Here is a 20,499-nt window from a genome sequence, read left to right on the forward strand (position 1 = left end):
AATTTTTTAAATGGTAATTCATGCAAAACTCAATTTACATGATATTTCATCTCTAATTTCCACAATGCAACAGATGGACTCAAACTTTTTCCCCATGGGAAATTAATATTGCATTGTCTGAAATAACAACAACAAAAAGTGGTTACAAATAGTAGTTTCAGCCTTTGGAACATACAAAATAAAATGATTATTATCTATTCTCCTGCATGGTAAAACATAAAAAATGAAGAATTGGCAATTAATGAAATATTTAGTGGATAGAAATTGTATTTGGGAATGTGAACTAAATGAAAGTAATTAGATTTTGTCTAGAGTTGATCAGACAAATTAATAATTATACATAAATTATTTAGTTACAATTTAAAACCAAATATGAAAAAAATTTCAATGATGTTCTTCACAATCAGAATTAAAAACAATGTTGTTAATAATAAATTTGTTTGTACTTAATCTAGCAATAATTTTTAAGTTGCTAAAAATATTGCCCACAATATATATAATATGGAACATCAATTTCTCTGAAATCATGATTATGTGGTTTAACTTTATTAGACTTAATCTTACTATATATAGTAAATATCACTAATACATAAAATGAATAAAACTTTCTAAAATTACTTGAAAATTTAAGCTAGGATATTAAGTGAATTCATAGACTTCTATGGTTCATTAATTAAAACAAATGTATATAATTTATAGTAAATAATATGTATTTATTGTGTTAAAAATATAGTTGTATTACCTATTATTTACATTAAAATTTTAGATAATTATGTACCTCTACAAATATATATATATATACACACATATATCAGATATACATATATATACGTATTTATACACATATATATATATAAAACGTAGTAAATGGGAAATGGGGAGTATTCCTTTAAAGGAAAAATGTTTTATTGACAGGAAACTGAGAAATATAAATATTCCAAGAGATAAAAATATCTGCTAATCAAATATCCTACGCAAAATGCATGAGCTTTGATAAATTATACTTTCATTTCCTTTGTAATGTATGTAAAGAATTCTTCAAATGTAAAAGGAAAATTCTAGAGTATTTCTATAATGTCAGACAGAATACCTAAATCTTGTCAATTGAATGCTTTCATATTAATGCAGTCAAATTCTAAGTAAGCTACAAAAGTGATGCAATGTTAATAATTCAGTTTACTTCTAGAAGTACCGTGCAGAGGTACCATTTTAGCCCCAACAATGAAAAGGTTGAACAAGGAAACTAAAATTTTCTGTCCAAGGACCATGACTAGACTTTGTTATGGCAAATTAATCAGACCATCTTGTCTTTTCTCAGCCCATATGACTGATGCTAAGAATTTCAAACTGCACCTACTACTATTTCGAGGCAGTCAACAAGAACCGAAGTTCCTCAGAGCATTAGGAGCCCAAGTTCCAGATGTAGCACCTTAAATTCTTTGCAATGTCATGTTCTCCTATTTAATGATACTAATTATTATCTTGTTCATGTCTGTCTTTCAAGGCTTGTAATAAATACAATCTCATCTGTAAAGCATTCTCCCGTTCCACAGTGATTCAGTATCTCCTTTCTCTGCATGTATACTTCTTTTATATTTTATCACCTCTGTGCTTATGTGTTTCTCTCACCCAAAAAAACTGTAGGCCCAGTCTTTAAGATTAACATGTCTTCATCATCTAAAATATCAGTTTGCCTTGGGACAAATATAGTCTGACCCATCTCTTCATTATCTGTCCATTTCAGAGTAGCTGCCCTTTCTTAATGTACCTAGGAAGTCAAAGTCTGATTCTTGGCTGTTCTGTGGCCATATAAATCCCACCTAATTTCCCTTTCCTGTAGATGTTGCTACAGTAACATTTTAATACTTGTTCTAATTTACACAATCAACTTAATGAACTCTGCTTTTTTAAATTCTCTTTAGTAATAAAGTACACAGTACACAGAATATACATCAAAACTCTTAAGGAAATCAAGATGAAAATAGTCTATTGTATTCATGTGGCACTAACATACATTGTGCTTTTTTCCCAATGAACTAACAAGGTAAGAACAGAGAAGATATAGTCCACAATATAATTCTGTGCTTCTTCAGAGCACCTCACTGAATCCATTTAGTGCTTTATAAATTCATAATATGATGATAATGTTAGCAGATAGGTAACATATCAGTTTTAATAACAGGAGTCAGTAAACATCCTTTATACAATGGTTAATCCCTACCAAAAAGTTGCCTCCCTCCTCTATTATGTGTAAGATGATTTTTAGCAATTCCAGTTAAAAGTTTGCAAGTCTAAAAGATTATTAATAAAAGTTAAAATGTAGCATCATGAAGAATCTTACATTCTGAAAGCAGATTTTCCATGTTCTTAAAAGTGTTAGAGCTCTAATCATATCATCCAATTAAAATAATAGAAAAGTGTCCTTTTCTTCACTCGCTAATGAAAGAATTCAAGAAAATGTAACCACATTTTGTTATTGGAGCTTATTAGAGCACAACAGATCCTGTATAACCTTGTCAGAATAAAATCGGTTTCAACAAGCACTGTGTACAATAAACTGCAGAGTGGTACAGCACCTTTTTCCCAATAACGAGCTTTTCAGGTTAAAGGTATGTTCTGTTCTCTACAAATGCGGTGTACAATAATTTCTACCTTGTCAACCTGTTTTGTTTTGTGGCAGTTTCTCTTTTTAAAAATGGCATTCAGAATGGATTTTCGAAGCAAAATTAAGTCTAAGGAGCCCCAGAAGCCCAAGCTGCTTGTTTCCCTCCAAAGACTAGTGTTCAAATAGGGAGAAAAACTGCTACCACTTAGTCTGGAATCTATATGTCCACCTCTATCCTGATGCATGTTACTAACCTCCCCCACCACGGGTGGTCCCAGGGTAATCAATACAAACTAGGAGTTATTGATGGAGATGCATAAGGGTTAGAACACAATGGATAACAAGTACTAAGGTAAGATGCAACATTTTGGTAGAAGGAACCTTACCTTAAAAATAATAGGGCATCCTTAACCTTTTTACTGTGAATTCCATTGCCATTGCAAGCAATGGTAAGAACAATGTTTTACTGTATTTTCTTTGCCAGTGCAAAGAAGGAGGACAACTATTTGTTACCATTATGTTCAGCTACATGTAGCATCCTATTTGGATTCAAGCATAAAAATGGATAATACCACTAGGGCTCTTCTTAAATGTGAACCACAAATTTGACAAGGCCTCAACTCACCAGTGTATGTGCCCTTCTCAAGAGCCATATAATAACCTCATGCGCCTCATAAAAAGAAACCCTTTTCAAAATAAGATTTGACTGAATCTCTTTTTCTTCATTCTGGTAACTTCCACTGGCTTCTGATACTAAATGGAATCTTTAGCAACAACAACAACAACAACAACAATAATAATAATAATAATAAAAGCTGCTCTTAAAAAAATGAAAAATGCTATAATTTTCAACTGTAGGTGGTAACCAACAGTTCTATGAAATTACAAGAAAAGTTTATGAATAAAATCAATGTGTTATTTTTAAAAAGTATGCTTTTTTTTCTTTTAAAATACTTTAATTACATTTCAAACTGATAAAAGTAGAGTGAAATTTATGGTAGGAGAAAATGGGTTTGATACGAGCGATCCTTTATTATTTACTTGCATCTGTTTCAATATGTGAGCTCTTTCCTAAAAGTACTTAACCTAAAAGTAAATTAGATTATTCTATGAGAGAATATCACTTCTGTTCACTTTTGAAAACACTTAAATAGCAATATACAAAGCAAAATTTTTATATACTATAAAAAGACTGAGAAATCCAGATGTTTGGATTTTTCATGTAGATTCTGAAAAGCATTTTGCCTATAATTTAATCTCCATGCATTTATGCTTCTGATAATATATTTGAAGTTTTTACTTGGTCAAATTTATAAATCTTTTTGGGCAAAATTCATACCAATGGTAGATTACAGTTGATCTTCCAAAAGCAAAACACCTTCACTCATTAACTCAAGAAATTATAAGTGCATGTTATTTGCACATGTGTGAATCTACATTGTGTACAACAATAGAAATAAAAAGTTGTACCCCATTTGTGTACAATGAATCAAAATGCAGTCTGTAAAAATAAAAAAAAAATCTTAATAAAAAAACAAAAGACTTGTATACTTGGAAGATATGAACATATTTAGTTTGTATACTGATGTTTTTTTATGACCAAGTTTAGCTTTTAAAGAAAAATTTAGACTCTATAATGTAACATAATACTCTAACAATTGTTTTTTAAGACTAATTGCTCTAAAGAATAGGAATTAACAGACACAATATTAAGAGTTAAAAAAAAAAGACCATATAACTCAGCAAAAAAAAAAAAAAAGAAATTATAAGTGCAATGTTATTTGCATATGACTTCAAAGGACAGAGTCTCTAAAGATGTTGTTTTACATTCAAAATGGAAAAAAATAAACTCATATAATGCCTTATATTTTAAATCATAAAACTCTCTTAAATCCAAGATGATCTTGTGTGTACTTGAAAAACCTTAATGATAACCTGAATGTGATAAAAATGTAAATGTTGGTACATTTTAGGATACATAATCACTCTTCCTGTCAAGTCACCAACACTTAAATATAGTGTGCTAATAAGTAAAGTCTCTTAAGCTTTCTTGCTTGACCTTATTCTTTCTAGTGTTCATTTTTCATTCCACAAAATACTTGCTTAACTCATACTAGGTTATATATTCATGTCACTGTATAGTTTTATACCATGAAACTTACTAGAAATACTTCCCATGTTTATCTTGAATCTACTTATTTAATACATAAATTCCATCAAAAAGTAACAGGGGCTTCTGATACCCTGAATCATAACTAAAATGGACTTTATTTGAAGACCTATCCAAGAAACATGAAATGCCATGATAAGAGACATTTTACTATGGCAAATGTTCACTTCTTTATAATGGCAATATTTAAAATAAAAATAATCTGAATGTTTATCATTCCTGTGTAAGAATTCATTTCGTACATAGGAATTCATTTACCAAAAAATTATGCTTAAATTAATAGATTCTGGGTCCTCATGCAAGTCGAAAAATTGTCATTGTACCACAATGAGAAGTTATTACCCAGAAACAATTTTAGTAAATTCTATTATTCACATGTGTGTTTGTTGGTTGACAAATCTTAAAAGGAAATAAAATGCAATCGAAAAAACATTTAATCTTGTAATTCCCAAACTTTAGTAAAAATAAAAATGAGAACGTGAGAATATGCCAAAGGTTATTATTATAAATTTGCTACCCTATAATTTAAGAAAACTACCAATGGTTTTTTGAATGTACTTTTGGTGCTTATACATCTCCTTAGAAGATAGTTTTCCGAAAATAGTAAGAACAATGCTATGCACAAATGCGAGTTAACACCTATTGAGCTCCACTTTTAAAATTCCCTTTTTACCATTGATTTCCTAATGCTTAGAACTCTCGGGAGGACCTAGTTCTTCTTAAGTTTAAAAACAGTTTTATAATAAATGAATTCCTACTTAGAGAGGAATTCTACTTTGGATTTCTTAGATTCCAAAGCAAGTACATATTATGTTGTTATAACATTTGTGAAATCTACAATTTAAGAAGCTACAAAGTAGCTTTTATGTAAAATCCGTATCTTCTATTTAGACGTGCCATTGTTTCTGGAAACTAATGCTAAAAATTTTCCCCCATGGGCTATTGCATATTACTTGAATTCTATAACAAATGAGCCAATTCATGCACATACATTTAGGTTGAAGAACTCTGTACAGTTTTGTAAATTCATACCTTGGCCTTATTTCTCCATAAATGAACAGAGAAGGCCAAAGTGCCATGGTTTATATCCTTGCATTTACTTTATTATACACCACAACTGAAAGAAAAGATTAATACAAATAGAGCCGGCAAAGATTTTGTTAATGGTGAAATGAAGATTTTTTTTTTTCCTTTCCACAGTGGTCCACCTAGATCTATAGGAACGTTTACTTCAGAGTAGTACAACTGAATTGAAATTTTACTCTGAAAGCTGAGACCTTAATTTATCTACTCACTCATCTTAAAACAAAGAGATAGATTTCAGCATCAACTATGAGTTGAGTATGCCCACATGCGGGCACCTTTTAAAATGCTTTATAAAGCAAACACTGCTTCTTTCTCCACTATTTTATGCCATCCCACTTCTCTCTGCAGAGTTCAACAGCATATTCATCCAGTCAGAGGTATGCCTTTCCCACAGTCATCAGAGCTTTCCCTACTTATTCATGTCCAGGAATGATATGTTTTATCTCTGAGATTAAAGAAAGTACTGTTTTAAGAATCATCAACTAGTTACTGCCTGGAAACTCTCAACCAGAGATGAGAGCAGCAACCACAGGGCTCTTCCATTAGCACACTGTTTGTTGCTCCATATGGATATCTTTTTTGTCCTTTTCTTCCTACAACATATATTTTCCATTTATGCTTCTAAAGAAAGCTGCTCCAAAGGAAAAATGCTCATTATGAGTACACAGAATTAATTTACCAACTGGTAGGTCTGTTTCTCTGTGAGGGAACAGATTTTAGCTGAATCCCTTTAGAATGTTTGCTAGGCTGTGCATCTGTCCATAATCCAGGTCTCCCCTTCCTGTTCCCCAACCACTCAAATGAATTCAAAGATTCCCTCTTGTAATTCCATCATGATTTGTAACTACTATCACTTTGCCTAACAGTATAACTGAAACAACAACAACAACAACAACAAACTCATGTGGTCTTCCTGTGTTTCTAAATATTTTATTTCTGAATAACTGTAATAGTAAATGCATGATGTCACAAGAAGCTGCTATCTTTTAGTCTAGTTCCACATTAACCGTGAAGCACAGATTCATTTTATCATGAGAATAGTTCACATTAGTTTTCTAATCATCTTGAATTTATGAGAGATATATCCGTCATGGGGATGTACATATCATGATCATATTTGCTTAGTAATATGATGAAAGAAGTTTAAAAATTATTACTTTATGACATTATTTTATAGTATTTGTAATCTGTTTCAAAATTATTATGCATTCACCAATGTATGCATTATTTTGAGAAATTTAAGACCAAGTATTCTAATAACACCAAAACAATTATATTGATTTATTTTCTGCACAACAGTTAAATATTTGGAAGAGATGATAAATGAATTAGAAATGTTTTTTACAGTGAAAGAAGAGCTACTCTTCATGATTCAATTTGCTTTTCTCCAATGGTAAGCAAGTTATCTGCAGTGGAGAATTAGCACCCAAGACAGAAGAGAAACCTGGATTTACACAGTTTGTGAAAAAATACATGTCTAAATGAGCAACAAAGCTTGGAAGCTGGGCTGGGGACAGCAGTTTGTAATATCTATGGGTACAACTTTTAAACTGTATTTTTAAACTTTTATTATTAATGATAAAATCTGAAATGAAGGAGGCAGTCTTATTGAATTTTAAAAGCTGGAAAGTTTCTTTTAATAGTTTGATATCTTTCATTAGGCCAAAGCACACAGACATTTCTAACAGCAATTTTCTCTTAGTATTAGAATGGTAAAACTCCCAATATTCTTTTTATGATGATTCCTAGCAACTAACAAAGAAATATGTGTTACTTCTGTACTGTATATGTGTTACTTGTGAAGTCATTATCCTAAAAACTTAAAAATAAGAAATTTTACATTTCTAGCCAGTGTTCATTTCAATGGGCAAATGAACAAACAAACCATAAATGCAACATATTTTATAAATATCAGGTTAGCCATTGCAATAAACTGGCAGTACAGAAATAGAAGGAAATTTCACTATATACTATCATAGTAGCTATAACAGATAGGTTTAATTGTTTTATACATCTTTAAAGATGAAATTTGTAAATATATGTAAAGAAAAGTATGTGTAAAGAAAAATAAAAGCGTCAAAAGTTATATAATGAATAATTTCACTTATAAGCAAAATAACCAGAATTAAGATGATGAACCAATGAATTTTTTAAAATCTTATTCATACAAGGAGAGAAATAATAAAGTAAAAGAATAAGTTAGAGCAATGGTAAAGAAGTTTAATTCTCACATAGGTCTACTATGGTAATAAGAGGGGTAAATTTGATCAAACATCATGAAAACTTTTCCTGGAATAGTGTATCTCATCTCTATCAAGACTTTCAGGAACCTGAGTTCTCCATCGAAGCTCTAACATGATTCCTGCTCCTCTGTCCTGTAATCTGAACCTAGCATAGACATTGTAGTCACTAGCCATAGACCAGAAGGGTACAGAAGATTCCCAGTATCTCTGTCCATTTTCTATTTGCATTTGGAAAAGTGGTTGAGTTTTCCTCACATGAATTTAAAGGGAGGTAAAAGATATTGAGAAAGTTGAGAAAGAAGTTTAGAATTTAGGAGAAGCTGATTTGTGTTTCTCACCCTCTATAGATACTATTTCTCAAAATTCCTGATCCCATACATTTCCAATATCCTCAAAAGACATTATTTTTAATCCATTGATTACACAAATACATATGAGAACCTGAACTTCTTTCAACCACAAAACAAGATGAGTCTAAAGTCATTGGTCCTTGCAGTCATTCCTTGGGTGACAATAAGTATTTGCTATGCAGTGTATAATAGATGAATGTAGATCTGAGTAATCTTTGCACTGGGAGAAGATATTTTACTTAAATCCTCTGAACCTGATGTTGCATTAGAGAAGCAAGGCTGATTATAAATTTTGTCCTGTTCTAAAATTTGCTATATTATTGCATTTGATATATTATTGAATTTTTAAGATTTTTTTCTCTTTTAGTTAGTTAGCAAGAATTTAGAAATTTCTTGTTCTCTGTAGAGTTATCCTAATTTATGATCTGGGTACCATTCAGGGAATGTTTAGGCAATAAATTATTTGCAGCTCTTTCAAGTTGAATTGGCCTTGGTATCATAAGACTACTGTTATTTATTATAAAAATAGAAGTTAGAAATATTATAAATGATTATACCTGGCACTGTACTGGATTCTTCCATTTATGATATATGTTATTTGTTTATGATTGATCCAAAAGCTCCGTATTACCATTTTTAAAAATTTCATACACTGGGACTACAATCAGAGATTGTAATTACCTGCTTCATTGTGTGATCATCTTCTTAAAACTCTATTTGTTTTGTTATTATTTGAATGCATAACTTTTCTTCTGTTTGAAACTACAATCTTCTTTATTGTCATTCACCTTTGCTCCATAAGGTCATAAGTACTAAATATCTATTTGGTGCATGAATGAATTACTCTTTTTGTCCGAGTTCTCCAAATATGAAGAGCAGCAATGGAACAAAACACTTCAAAACCATTAAGGCTATGGATGGTGATTTCTAAACAAATAAATAGCATGATAAAAGCGATAGCAAGAAACATCAACATTTTTATAAAGAAGAAAAAAATTAAAAACTACTTTGCTGACGGTAATTAATCAGCATAACTATGGCTACTAATTTAATAGATTAATTTTCCCATTGCTGAGATGGTTCATGAATAGTGCCACTCTCTTTCCTAATGGATCCTCCACAGTGCAAATGCTTCATAAGTGTACTTTGTCCTGCATGTATTTGTATGCTGAATTTTGTTAGGTTTGTCACTAATGGTAAATTTTAGACAGGCAGTTTCAAATTACCACCTCTATAGTTCTAATGTTGAAATTTTAAAATGTGAATAAAAAGGGGGCAAAACCCCTGAAGTGTACACAAAACAAAATGTCAGTACTATCAACAATTAAGTGTAATAACATTTAAATAATGCAATTCCATTGACATCCAAAGAATAAAATCCAACCATTAGGATGGCATCTAGATAGTAGAAGATTTCACAAGGAAGTGCTCGGTCTGCTCAGACCTCCATCAGGTTAAGAATCAATAGAACCTAGGCAACTGTAGTAGATTCAGACACAAGTCTCAATTCCTGAAAAAAAAAAACCTCATGCTAGAGCTATATTAAATTATCACCAGCTAATGTAAAATCAACCTTGGTGTAAAAGCTAAAAGGGTAAAGTTCTCACAAATGATCGCTTATCACTCCATTCCGAAATGCATACAGCATTCATTATGGATCGAAATGCCACTCAAATTTCATCATTTAGTAGGTTTTGAAACAGCCAAACCATTAACAGAAGAGAGTAGCTTTTATATTTATACAATCAGTGACTAATGAAACATTATACCCAGTGTGCAAAGGGGAAAAAAACTTTATTTTGTAATGAACCCAATTGGAGCCCTTTTTAAACACGGTGTAATATGGTTTCACTGTTTCATCGAGCCTCTCATTACTTGTGTCAATAATCCTAGGTAAACTACTGTTGAACTTCACAGCATTTATCTAGCAGCATGAATAGCATTAATCTATGGGGTGCTTTTGATGAATTGGAGTTCAAAAAGCAAAGCCAAAAATGACTTCTTACAAAGTGCTTAGAGAAGTATTTATTAGAAATATGTCAACTGCCAACTACCTAAAGGTAGCTTGGCTATTTAGAAAACCATAATGTTGGCTAGCTTGCAAACACTGGGAAAGCATATGAATTTTCCCTACTTGAATTACTTGAAAAACAACAAGTGACATGATTTTCATCTGAGTGTATTATTTCTTCTGTCACTTCCCTTCTAATTCTCTATATTTTTATGTTGTATTGCTTTCAATACAATGTGACATTCTATACAACACACTCCCAGGTTCTGAGAAACTGTTAGGTGAGAGAAACACTTAGAAAATTTAGGGTGAATCAGTTAGACTATACTTAAATGACTGTGTGATCTGAACATCCAGGTAGCATGAACTGGAAGCCACCCTTGGCTCCTGCTTGAAGAATCTAACTTGACCTTGACTCACCCAGTGGTTGTTACAGTCTCTCTGGCAGTAAGGCTGGCAGGGTTTGTCTGCAGGAGTTAACTATATTTAATTCTAATTTATCAGTGTAGTTTGATTAAGCTAATCTTTCCCAGAGCTGAATTTTGCCCTATTCATGAGATACTAGAAATTAAACTGTGAGATCTATGTTCAGGATGTTTATACAGGGAAAGTTTATTCACTATCTGCCTCAGTTGCCTACCATGGCAAGTTGGTATTCAGAATTGAGAGATTTTATACACTGAAGAAACTCAAAACAAGAAAAACTATATATTGCCTTAAATATTAGTTTCACCAATTTTTGCCTGTATTATAACAAAATAAACACCTGGAAAAATATCACAAATTGAATTAATTTTTCCCTAAAATTAGCTACACCTCTTAGGTTTGACTCCCACATTTCTTTTTTTTTTTTTAATGTACAGAACTAACTAATTCATGTTTTATACTATACAATTACAAATACAGTATTATATAGTTGGATTTGGGGGAAAGGTATTGAATAAACATATTCTCTCCATGATTTCTAAGGTCCACCAGATTTATTACAGCATATTGTTTTTATTAAACACTGGCTAGTAATTGTAGTATTATATGGAATAACCTGGTATTCTCAGAAAAGTTTTTCTTGTTGAAATAGAAGAGGGCAATGTTATATTCTCTAAGGTTTATTTCTCTTGGAAATTCACAATGTTTCCTGGCATATAAAATAAGCCCTGAGAAATGCTGTAATAAAGAAATTTGTCTAATTTTATTTATTGCAGCATTTATTTATGTCATAAAGTGTAGTTTTCATCTAGTAATACATTAAAGCTGCTTTATGAACAACCAACCCATTGTGACTTTTGGAGGTTAATCAATATGGTGATTTTCTTCACTTTTGGATATTGGTATTTTGCTGTATTTATTCATTTTGGTATATACAAATGGTGAGACAAATGAAGTCAAGAAAACAATGTCTATGGGTATTCCAAACTATCCTTCACAAGAACTTATTCGTTATCATTCCATACCTCTCTCTGTGCTGTATCTCTATGACATGCTATCATTTGTTGGGTAGCCAATTATAGTAATCAAAAAAATATACTTTTCTGATAGTACAATTGAATTTTGCTTAAGGGAAGTAGTTGTCATAATTCTGGATTATAACTAAAAGCATTTATGTATAAAAATGTAGACAATCATTAATGTTACATATGTCATCACCAAAAATTAAATAAAATTATTTATGATAAAGCTTTCCATGAAATAAATTCATTTTTAGTGTATACTGTAATTTTATATTATTAGTCTGACTTGGAACATAGTAAATGTAAACCTTTGACATAGTAATACTTATGAGAAGTCCTGAAAGAAAACCCATTTAAATTTATTCTACAGATTTTGACAAATTTAAACAGTTGTTTAGGTCATTTATTCTTTCACATATAATATTTTTGAAAAGGTACTCACCATGTACAATGAGGACATACTCTGCACTGCTTTGGCCAATGGTGTTTGTGGCTTCACATCGATATGTACCATTATCAGTTTTGTTCAGGAAAAGAATGTTTAGCTCCCTACCACTCACAACCATTCGATCAGGATCTGGTAATTCTCCACCATCCTTTGTCCATAAAACAGGTTCTGGCCTATTGGATTCAAACATGCATACAGATAGAAAAATAAGAAATGTTGCATATTCTGGGAATTAAGCAAATCAAGTGATATATGCATATTTAACACTTATTTTGTGCATAAGCATGTGCTAACTTCTATAAGGTGCCAAAAGAACCATCACACACTCATTTAAAAGATTTGGAACTACTAGAAACAGCTAATTCTAATGTACCTGTGTGTTAAAGAACTAATTTGTTGTGTTATTGTAGCAGTCATTGCTTGTGCCCTGCCCAGGTGCTGAACCCAGATCCTGCTGTTAATGACATTTTAATATTGGAGAGCTAGTCTTGAGTAACTGAAGCAAGTCCTCTCCCCAGGTTATTAGAATTATACCTTTTCACTTGGGGTCACCACTGAAATCACCTGAAGTTTTACCCCATACTTTGTTCATTTTTTCTCATTCTCCTAAAGAATTTTCTGGAAAGTTTTCATTTAATAACATACACTCCCTGGCTATATATGGATGCTTTGGTCAACAATGGACTATGTACGACAGAGATCCCTTAAGATTGTATCTCCTAGTGATGTCATGGCAATTTTATAATGTGATTGAACATATATGTATGTTACTGACAAAATTTTGTAAAATGGATAAAACTTGTGAATCAAACAACAAATATTGGCAATGCTGTCAAAATAAATAGATCAGTAATACGATGGAGGAACTGTTAGTCAAGTGTTTAAGGCAAAAATCACTTGGATGGTGTGATAACTTGATATAATGAGAAATACATATTTTCTCTACCCCAATTTTCTGACAGTGTTCCTGTAACCCTTATATATAGAGGCGCTAGGAGGATATTTTGTACAAAGACTTGGTCTTAGTCTCCAGTTCCTGATAGTACATCTAAATTCCTAGGAATTTCCTGGACAATAGGAACAATTTTTGTTTTAATGAGATGTTCCTAAGACATGTTCTAATGAGATACCCTTGAGGGATCCTGGATTCCCTCAGGATGAGGACTAAATAATTCACAAGTTGGAACTTTCAGTCCCACCTCTGTCCTCTCAGAAGCAGAGATGGGTTGAAGGTTCAGTTGATTGCCAATGTCCAATGATGTAATCAGTCAGGCATTTGTAGTGAAGCCTCTTTAAAAGTCTGAAGTGGAGGATTCAGTGAATTTTTGTGTTGCTCAACATGTGGAGGTTCCCGGAGGATGGCACTCCAGGAGATGACATGGAAGCTTGTGTCCCGCCATATACATTGCCTCACTATCTCTTAACCTGCTATTCATCTGTATCCTATGTAATATCCTTTATAATAAATGAGTAAGTACAAGTATAGTGTTTCACTGAGTTCTATGGAAAAACAAGAAAATTAATCAAACCCAAGGAGGGGTCACGAAACCTCTGTTTGTAGCTGGTTGATCAAAAGTATACTCAATAACCTACTGTTTGCAATTGACCTGTGAATTAGGGGCCATCTCCTGGGACTGAATCCTTATGTATGGCAGTTGACATTCTCTCCAGGTAGAGTGTCAGAATTGAAATGCATTATAGGCTACTCTGCTGATGGTCCTGGAAGAACTTATTGTTGGTGGGGAAAAACTGTCACATACATTTTGGTGACCAGGTATGAATTCTAGTAAATGTGAGCAAAGAATAATTTGGTTTCTTCCTATCTCTTTAGAGAGCAAAAGTAAAGAAAGGAAGGCAATTTTGTCAGAACTCAAAAAACTTCTGGAAGAATAACATGTTAGTTAACAAATGAAGAATATAAAAGTACTAGAAAAAATGACAATTTATATCATCCAATTATATTAGATAATTTGTCTTCATATTATCTTTAATGAAAACTCAACCATTAACACTTCACAACTTGCTTTATACAATCCACATCTGTTAATTGGTATTTTAATTTACTAATTCATAATTTAAAATTGCATAATTTCAAACCAAATATTACAAGGGATATATCCCTTGAGGAAGCAAAATTGTAAAATGAAACTATGACTTGTAGCACAGCTAAAAAAATAGAAATCTTGTGCTTTCCAAAAAGCCACAAAAGACCAATAATAAAATAAAAGTTACATTAAGGATAATGTGAATTTTAGAACGTTCACCTTTATAATTTTATTCAGAGGCAGCACTTATTATATTGAGGCAATATTTTCTTGTTATATAAGTTAGAATTTTTAAACACATATGTATTTATATGTATTTTCAAATTTTTTTACATATACATCCTACATACATATAACTTTTTTCCATATACTCAAAATTAACAACTGAAATTCAAACTCTTATAATTTTTCTCCACTCAAGTTCATAAGCTTTAAGTCTCATCTAAAACACATGCACTATAAATGCATAAATACATAAGTATTTTTAAATTATTTGTATAGAAACAGAAAGATGCAGATAAATTACTTAATTTATCAGTCTGTATTTTAAAACATTCTTTCTAAAAACAAAATTATCCCTTCTAGTGAATAAGTGAAAAAAAAAAATCAACCTGTACAAGCGGTTAGCAGGAAGATGTCATGCCATGTCTCTGAAGCAATGAAATGAATCCTTCAAGGATTCTTTCTCCTACTCTGTGCAGTACATCTTAAAGGTGGCAAGACTTAGAACCATATGATGCAATTTTAAGAAAATAGTTATAGGTGATACATTAACCAACAAATATTCCCAATTAGTATTTAAGATATTCTAATTCCTTAATATCAGCATAACAGTATGAAGTGGTTTAGCAGTCTTGATACAATTTGTGTTTCCTCTTAATAAAGAAGGCCCCAGGCTTTTTCTAATTGGAACCCAGAAATGATTGAGTTTCTTGCTCAAATGAATAACAATCTTCCCTGTTGTTTAGACATCCAAAAAGAGATCATTTTAAAAGTGGTTCCAGTCTACAGTTTTTATGTGACAAGGTTGAAAAAGAGTAGAAGTGAAACATCAGGTACAGCAGAATGGTGAGAACGACGTGGAAAGTAAGATGCTACAGTTCTACAGTGGGAACAGCAATCGAGTCAATCCAGAAAGTCTCCCTGTAAATACACGGAATCATCAGAAGCTGTAACTCCTATATATGAGAGGAAATTTGACTTTATTTCTGCCTATCAAATCTATAGGGTTAAAATGATGCTTTATTTTTCTATGTACCCAGAGACATTTTTTAGAAGCTTCTTCCTAGAGATACAGAAAACAATAGACTAAATATTTAAAAGTAAGACCAAATGTGTTTATGCACTTATTCTCATATATTCTATTACCTTGTTTGAAGTAGTTTTAAATCTCAACAGATTAAAAAAAAATAACTCAGTGTTTTGTATGTATGTGATAAGATTCTCCAGTATCTTCCATAGCTTCTTATTTATAAATTAACATTGGAAGAAATTTCCATAACCCTTTCAAATCACCAATTTATTTAATATCATGAAACAGATTCATAATCAAACCTGAGTCCCAATTTCCACTGTTACTATTTCGCTTTCTGCACTGCTTTTGTAAGGTTGTCATACAAACAATTATTCTAGTTCTTCCAAATGAGATCAGTACCTTCACTCTCAAGATACTTGTTATTGTTTAGATTAGGTGTCCCCCAAAAGCTCATGTGTGAGACAATGCAAGAAGGTTTAGAAGTGAAATGCTTGTGTTAGGAGAGCCTTAACCTAATCAGTGCAGTAATTCTCTCAAAGGGATTAATGAAGTGGTTAACCATAAATGTGGCAGGAGGATGTAGGTCACTGGTGTTGTGCCTTTTTGGTTCATATTGAATGAGCCAAGCTTAAGCTCTTTACTTCCTGGTGTCATGTTCCCAGCTGCTTTATTCCACCCTACTCTTCTGCCATGATATTCTGCCAAATCTCAGGTCCCAAGGAAAGGAGTTAGCCGTCAATGGACTGAGACTTACAAAACTGTGAGTCCTCAAAGAAATGTTTCCTCCCCTAATTGTTATTATCAGTTTTTTTGGTCACATCTAGGAAAAGCTGACTAAAATAGTCCTGAAGAGACTGAAAAACTCCTTTGCCTTTATAAGCTCTCATCTTCTGTTTTAGGCTCATGCTTGTGCAGAAAAATTAAAAATAAGCAGGAATTTGCAGTTAGTAATGTTATACACCATGTGACCACATGAAAATGCCTACTGGTTTTATTTCAGTTCAGAAATTTCACAAGTGGAAAGTAGATACGACTGAAGTTTTCATTATCATACAGGTTTTTTTTTTTTTTTTTAACCTAATTCCTCTCTATTTTATGTCACTGGGAAGTGAAATAAAGTAGAGGTATGGGTTTCATAAATATCTTGATCCCTTTTATGCTTTAAGCAAAAAATTTATTCCAAGAAATTATTCTTAAGTTTATACATGAAACTTTAAGTGTTTATGCTTTCAAATTTTTAGAGAAACAGGACACATATCAAATGTAAATTAATTGTAATCAATTTGTAATTGTCACTAGAAATATTTTAAGTATATTGATTCAGGAGAAATGGATCCCAAGAGAATTTTACCTGTTCTAGGCATTTCTCACTGGGTAGACTGAGATTGCATCCTTAAAGTCCAAATTTTACCAAATAACTGAAGAAGAAAAAGAGAGAAAGAGAGAAAGAGAGAGAGAGAGATGTAGAGACAGAGAAGAAGAGAAAAAATAGAAGCTGAAGTTGCGTGGGACTTTTTGTATTTAAAATATAAATACAAAGCAAATTCAATAAGTAGTGCTCTTAAAATGATGAAACTGAGTCAAAATATAATTTTGCTGTAATTTAATGCTAGAAGGCTAATAGGTAAAATTTATTTTTTTAAAAAAGTCCAAATTAAGAAAAGTTAAAGGTAAAAGCTAGGTTCTGAGCAACTCAGTGAGACCCTGTTTCTATATAAAATACAAAAAAATAGAGTTGGGGATGTGACTCAGTGGTCAAGTGCCCCTGAGTTCAATTCCAGGCACTCTCCCCACCAAAAAAAAAAAAAAAAAAAAAAAAAAAAAACAGTATATTTTTAGTCAAATTGGGAGTAAATGAAGCAAAAGCAAAGATGGAAGTTGATATAAAAAAATAAGAACAAATGCACTCCTAAGTAGCTTAGTTCAACACAAAATCTACAGGACAAAAGCAGAAAACGAAATATTATTTCAGCATTAGTCGAAGACTGATGGTAATGTCAGTATGGAAGAGAGGATAAAATGTGGTAGGGAAAATTTTGGTCACCAAGAACAGTTAAAAAAAAATCAAAGAAATAGGGAAGTTTAGGGAACAAATGCAGGACAAAATTCTGTACATTCAATATAAATAATACATGGCTTTGAATGTCAGACTAAAGAATTTAGATCTTCTTCAAAATGAAATTATTTTCTTATGTTTTTTTGAGAACTGAGTGTTCCTGATTGGAATTTCCTTTAAGAATATTTATGTGGACTCTTTAAAAAAGGAAATCCAATATAAAGATCATATATGCAGTTCTTAAGAGAGAGCAGTCTTACATGAAGTTAAAGTAATAGTAAAGAAAAGCACAGAAGACATAACAAAAGAACTTTGGAAATGTAAAGACAATTTTTTGGAGATGGAAAATATATGGTATTAAGGAAAAGAGAAGAAAAACTCTTGATGAAATCTAGCATGTTTAATAGTAATAATCCTCATTCTAAAAGGGAAAAAAATAATTTAGCAATAGGAAAACCAAGTAACCAACCACAAAACAGCAAATAACAGGAGGAAAAACAGACTAAGATGGGGTTGAAAGGAAAACTGATGATTTTAGGTTGGGACATGATGAATTCAAGTGTTAGAAGAGAATCAAGAAATACGTCTCTGAGGTTGGGGAAAGTACTAGGGAGTGATAATGGCCCAATTAGATTGTTATATTGTGTTCATGCATGAATATGTAACAACAGATCCCTTCAGTATGTGCAACTATAGTGCACCAATAAAAAATGTGGAAAGAGAAAAAAAATACTTCTCCATCAAGTAATAAGGAAGGGAGAAATTAGAAACTCAGGCAGAGAACAGGACTGGGATTATTTTATATTATTTTTTCATATATTTTTCTGTTTCATATATCAAATAATATATAAGTCCTAGGAACTCAATATTATTCTTTAATCACTCTCTCACTCTCACCACACTTAATTTCTCTCCTGAACCACTGTTACCATGTGGTCAACTTTTTTTTTCTTTTCCCTATCTGTTATGTTTATCTGTTTAATTCCCAGCATTGTTGTATCCAACTTGCAATCTTCTCTGTGCCTTTTTCTGAATATAACGACAAGCTAAGAACAAGTGAGAAGTGATGTTTGTTCTACTAAATACTGTTCCTAAAGTCATCATGTAAGAACACACGTGTAGAGCAATGACAAAGGCAATTTTAAAGCAAAGTGAATTTCCTAATTGTTTCCCAGAGTATTTCACATTTTTTAGCTTTAGAAGAATTTTATGTAATATAAAAATATCATCTAATCTTTGAACATAAATGTACTTTTTCAGATGGTAATTTAAAGTTTATTTCATTACAGCATTGTAATTTTGCATAGTATTTGGATTCCTTTTAACAAAAGTATACATTCGAAGATTTTGATTTCAATTCCCATTTCCTCCACCTTCCCCTTCTCTACTCGCTCCCCACTTTCTCGCTCCATAACTCTACTGATCTTCCTTTCCCTCCTTCATTTATTTTTAATTGGTAGTTTCTACATAAACATAAAGGTGAAAGTCCCTTTGGTACATTTATATATGTATATAAACTGGATTTTGTTAAATTCATTCCATATTTTGTCCCCTTTCCCTTCTTTCCTTCCTCCCTGCCTCCCTCCCTCTGGTTCTTCTTCTGCTCCACTGATCTACCTTAAATCTTAATAATATCTGATCCCCTCACCCACTGCCTTCTCCCCCTATTTTACTCTACTTCCACAGATGAAAGAAAACATTTGACCCTTGATTTTCTGAGTGTGGTTTATTTCACTTAACATGATTTTCTCCATTTCCATCCATTTACCAGCAAATGACATTTCATTTTTCTTTATGGCTGAGTAAAATCTCCATTGGGGATATATGTACATTTTCTTGATCCATTCGTTTATTGACAAGCATCTGAGCTGATTCAATAATTTGGATATTTTGAATTGTGCTGCTATAAACATTGTAGTGGCTGCATTGCAATAGTATGCTGATTTCTTGTTTGTTTTAAAAAATCATTTCTATTTTTCCAAATATGAAAATGTGCCTCATGTTTTGTCATCAATGTTAAGTATGTATAATTAGATTTATACATTTCTGCTTCTATACTCTTTATAATAGTTAAAATTAATATTTTTGTAAAATCCACATCTTAATATATCTTATACCAACATTTGTTAAATTGACTCTATTCTCACATTTTGAATATTTAGGTCTGGAACACTAGTTGTATATGAACAGGGAGTAGGGAAAATAGGCTTAAAGAAATCATCTAGCAAAAGAAATTCTTAAATAACTTCTCTTTAATTAATTAATTTATTTTAAATGGTGGGTTCAAACTCAGAGCCTGGCACACATTAGGAAAACACTCTACCACTGAACATACCAAGCCCACAATCTCTCTTTTAAATATGTCCATGTCCATTGCATTTCCAAGCCATTGTGGTTATGTGTGTTGATTGAAAAGCAATGGATTTTTTTTTCTACTTGTAGATTGAGAATTCCAAAGATTTCAGTTGAGAGATTTGACAACACTATTCCTTACTCAAAAATCACCATCGATGCTTATGTGTGATAGCATCAAAGACATTTTAATGAAGTAATAAATGAAGTCAGCTTGAAGTGGAAAATTCAAGCCTACTCATCCCCTTAAATTGTAACTTGAAACTGTGCTTCCAACTTTATCTGCTCATATAAATTCCCCGAATCAATTACTACAGTGGGATAGTGTCAAGTAGGAGGGGTCTCATTACATTGCAGGTTAGAGGCACAAGGGACAGTAGCATCAATGCCAACCCTACCATGTTTGCTCAATAGTAAACAAGAAATGGAC

At 32.0% G+C, this 20,499-nt stretch overlaps 1 protein-coding gene across 4 annotated transcripts in view; it reads right to left on the reverse strand.

Moving 5' to 3' along the window:
* Positions 1 to 20,499, reverse strand: part of Cadm2 (cell adhesion molecule 2) — a 1,011,411-nt gene that overhangs the window by 74,844 nt on the left and 916,068 nt on the right. For all 4 annotated transcript variants that reach the window (XM_047563029.1, XM_047563030.1, XM_047563028.1 and 1 more), the window contains one exon: positions 12,356 to 12,534. In XM_047563029.1, the coding sequence (XP_047418985.1) occupies positions 12,356 to 12,534 (179 nt within the window). The remainder of the gene's footprint in view (positions 1 to 12,355; positions 12,535 to 20,499) is intronic.

The sequence above is a fragment of the Sciurus carolinensis genome, chromosome 9 (assembly GCF_902686445.1).
Source record: "Sciurus carolinensis chromosome 9, mSciCar1.2, whole genome shotgun sequence".
Classification (NCBI taxonomy): Eukaryota; Metazoa; Chordata; class Mammalia; order Rodentia; family Sciuridae; genus Sciurus; species Sciurus carolinensis.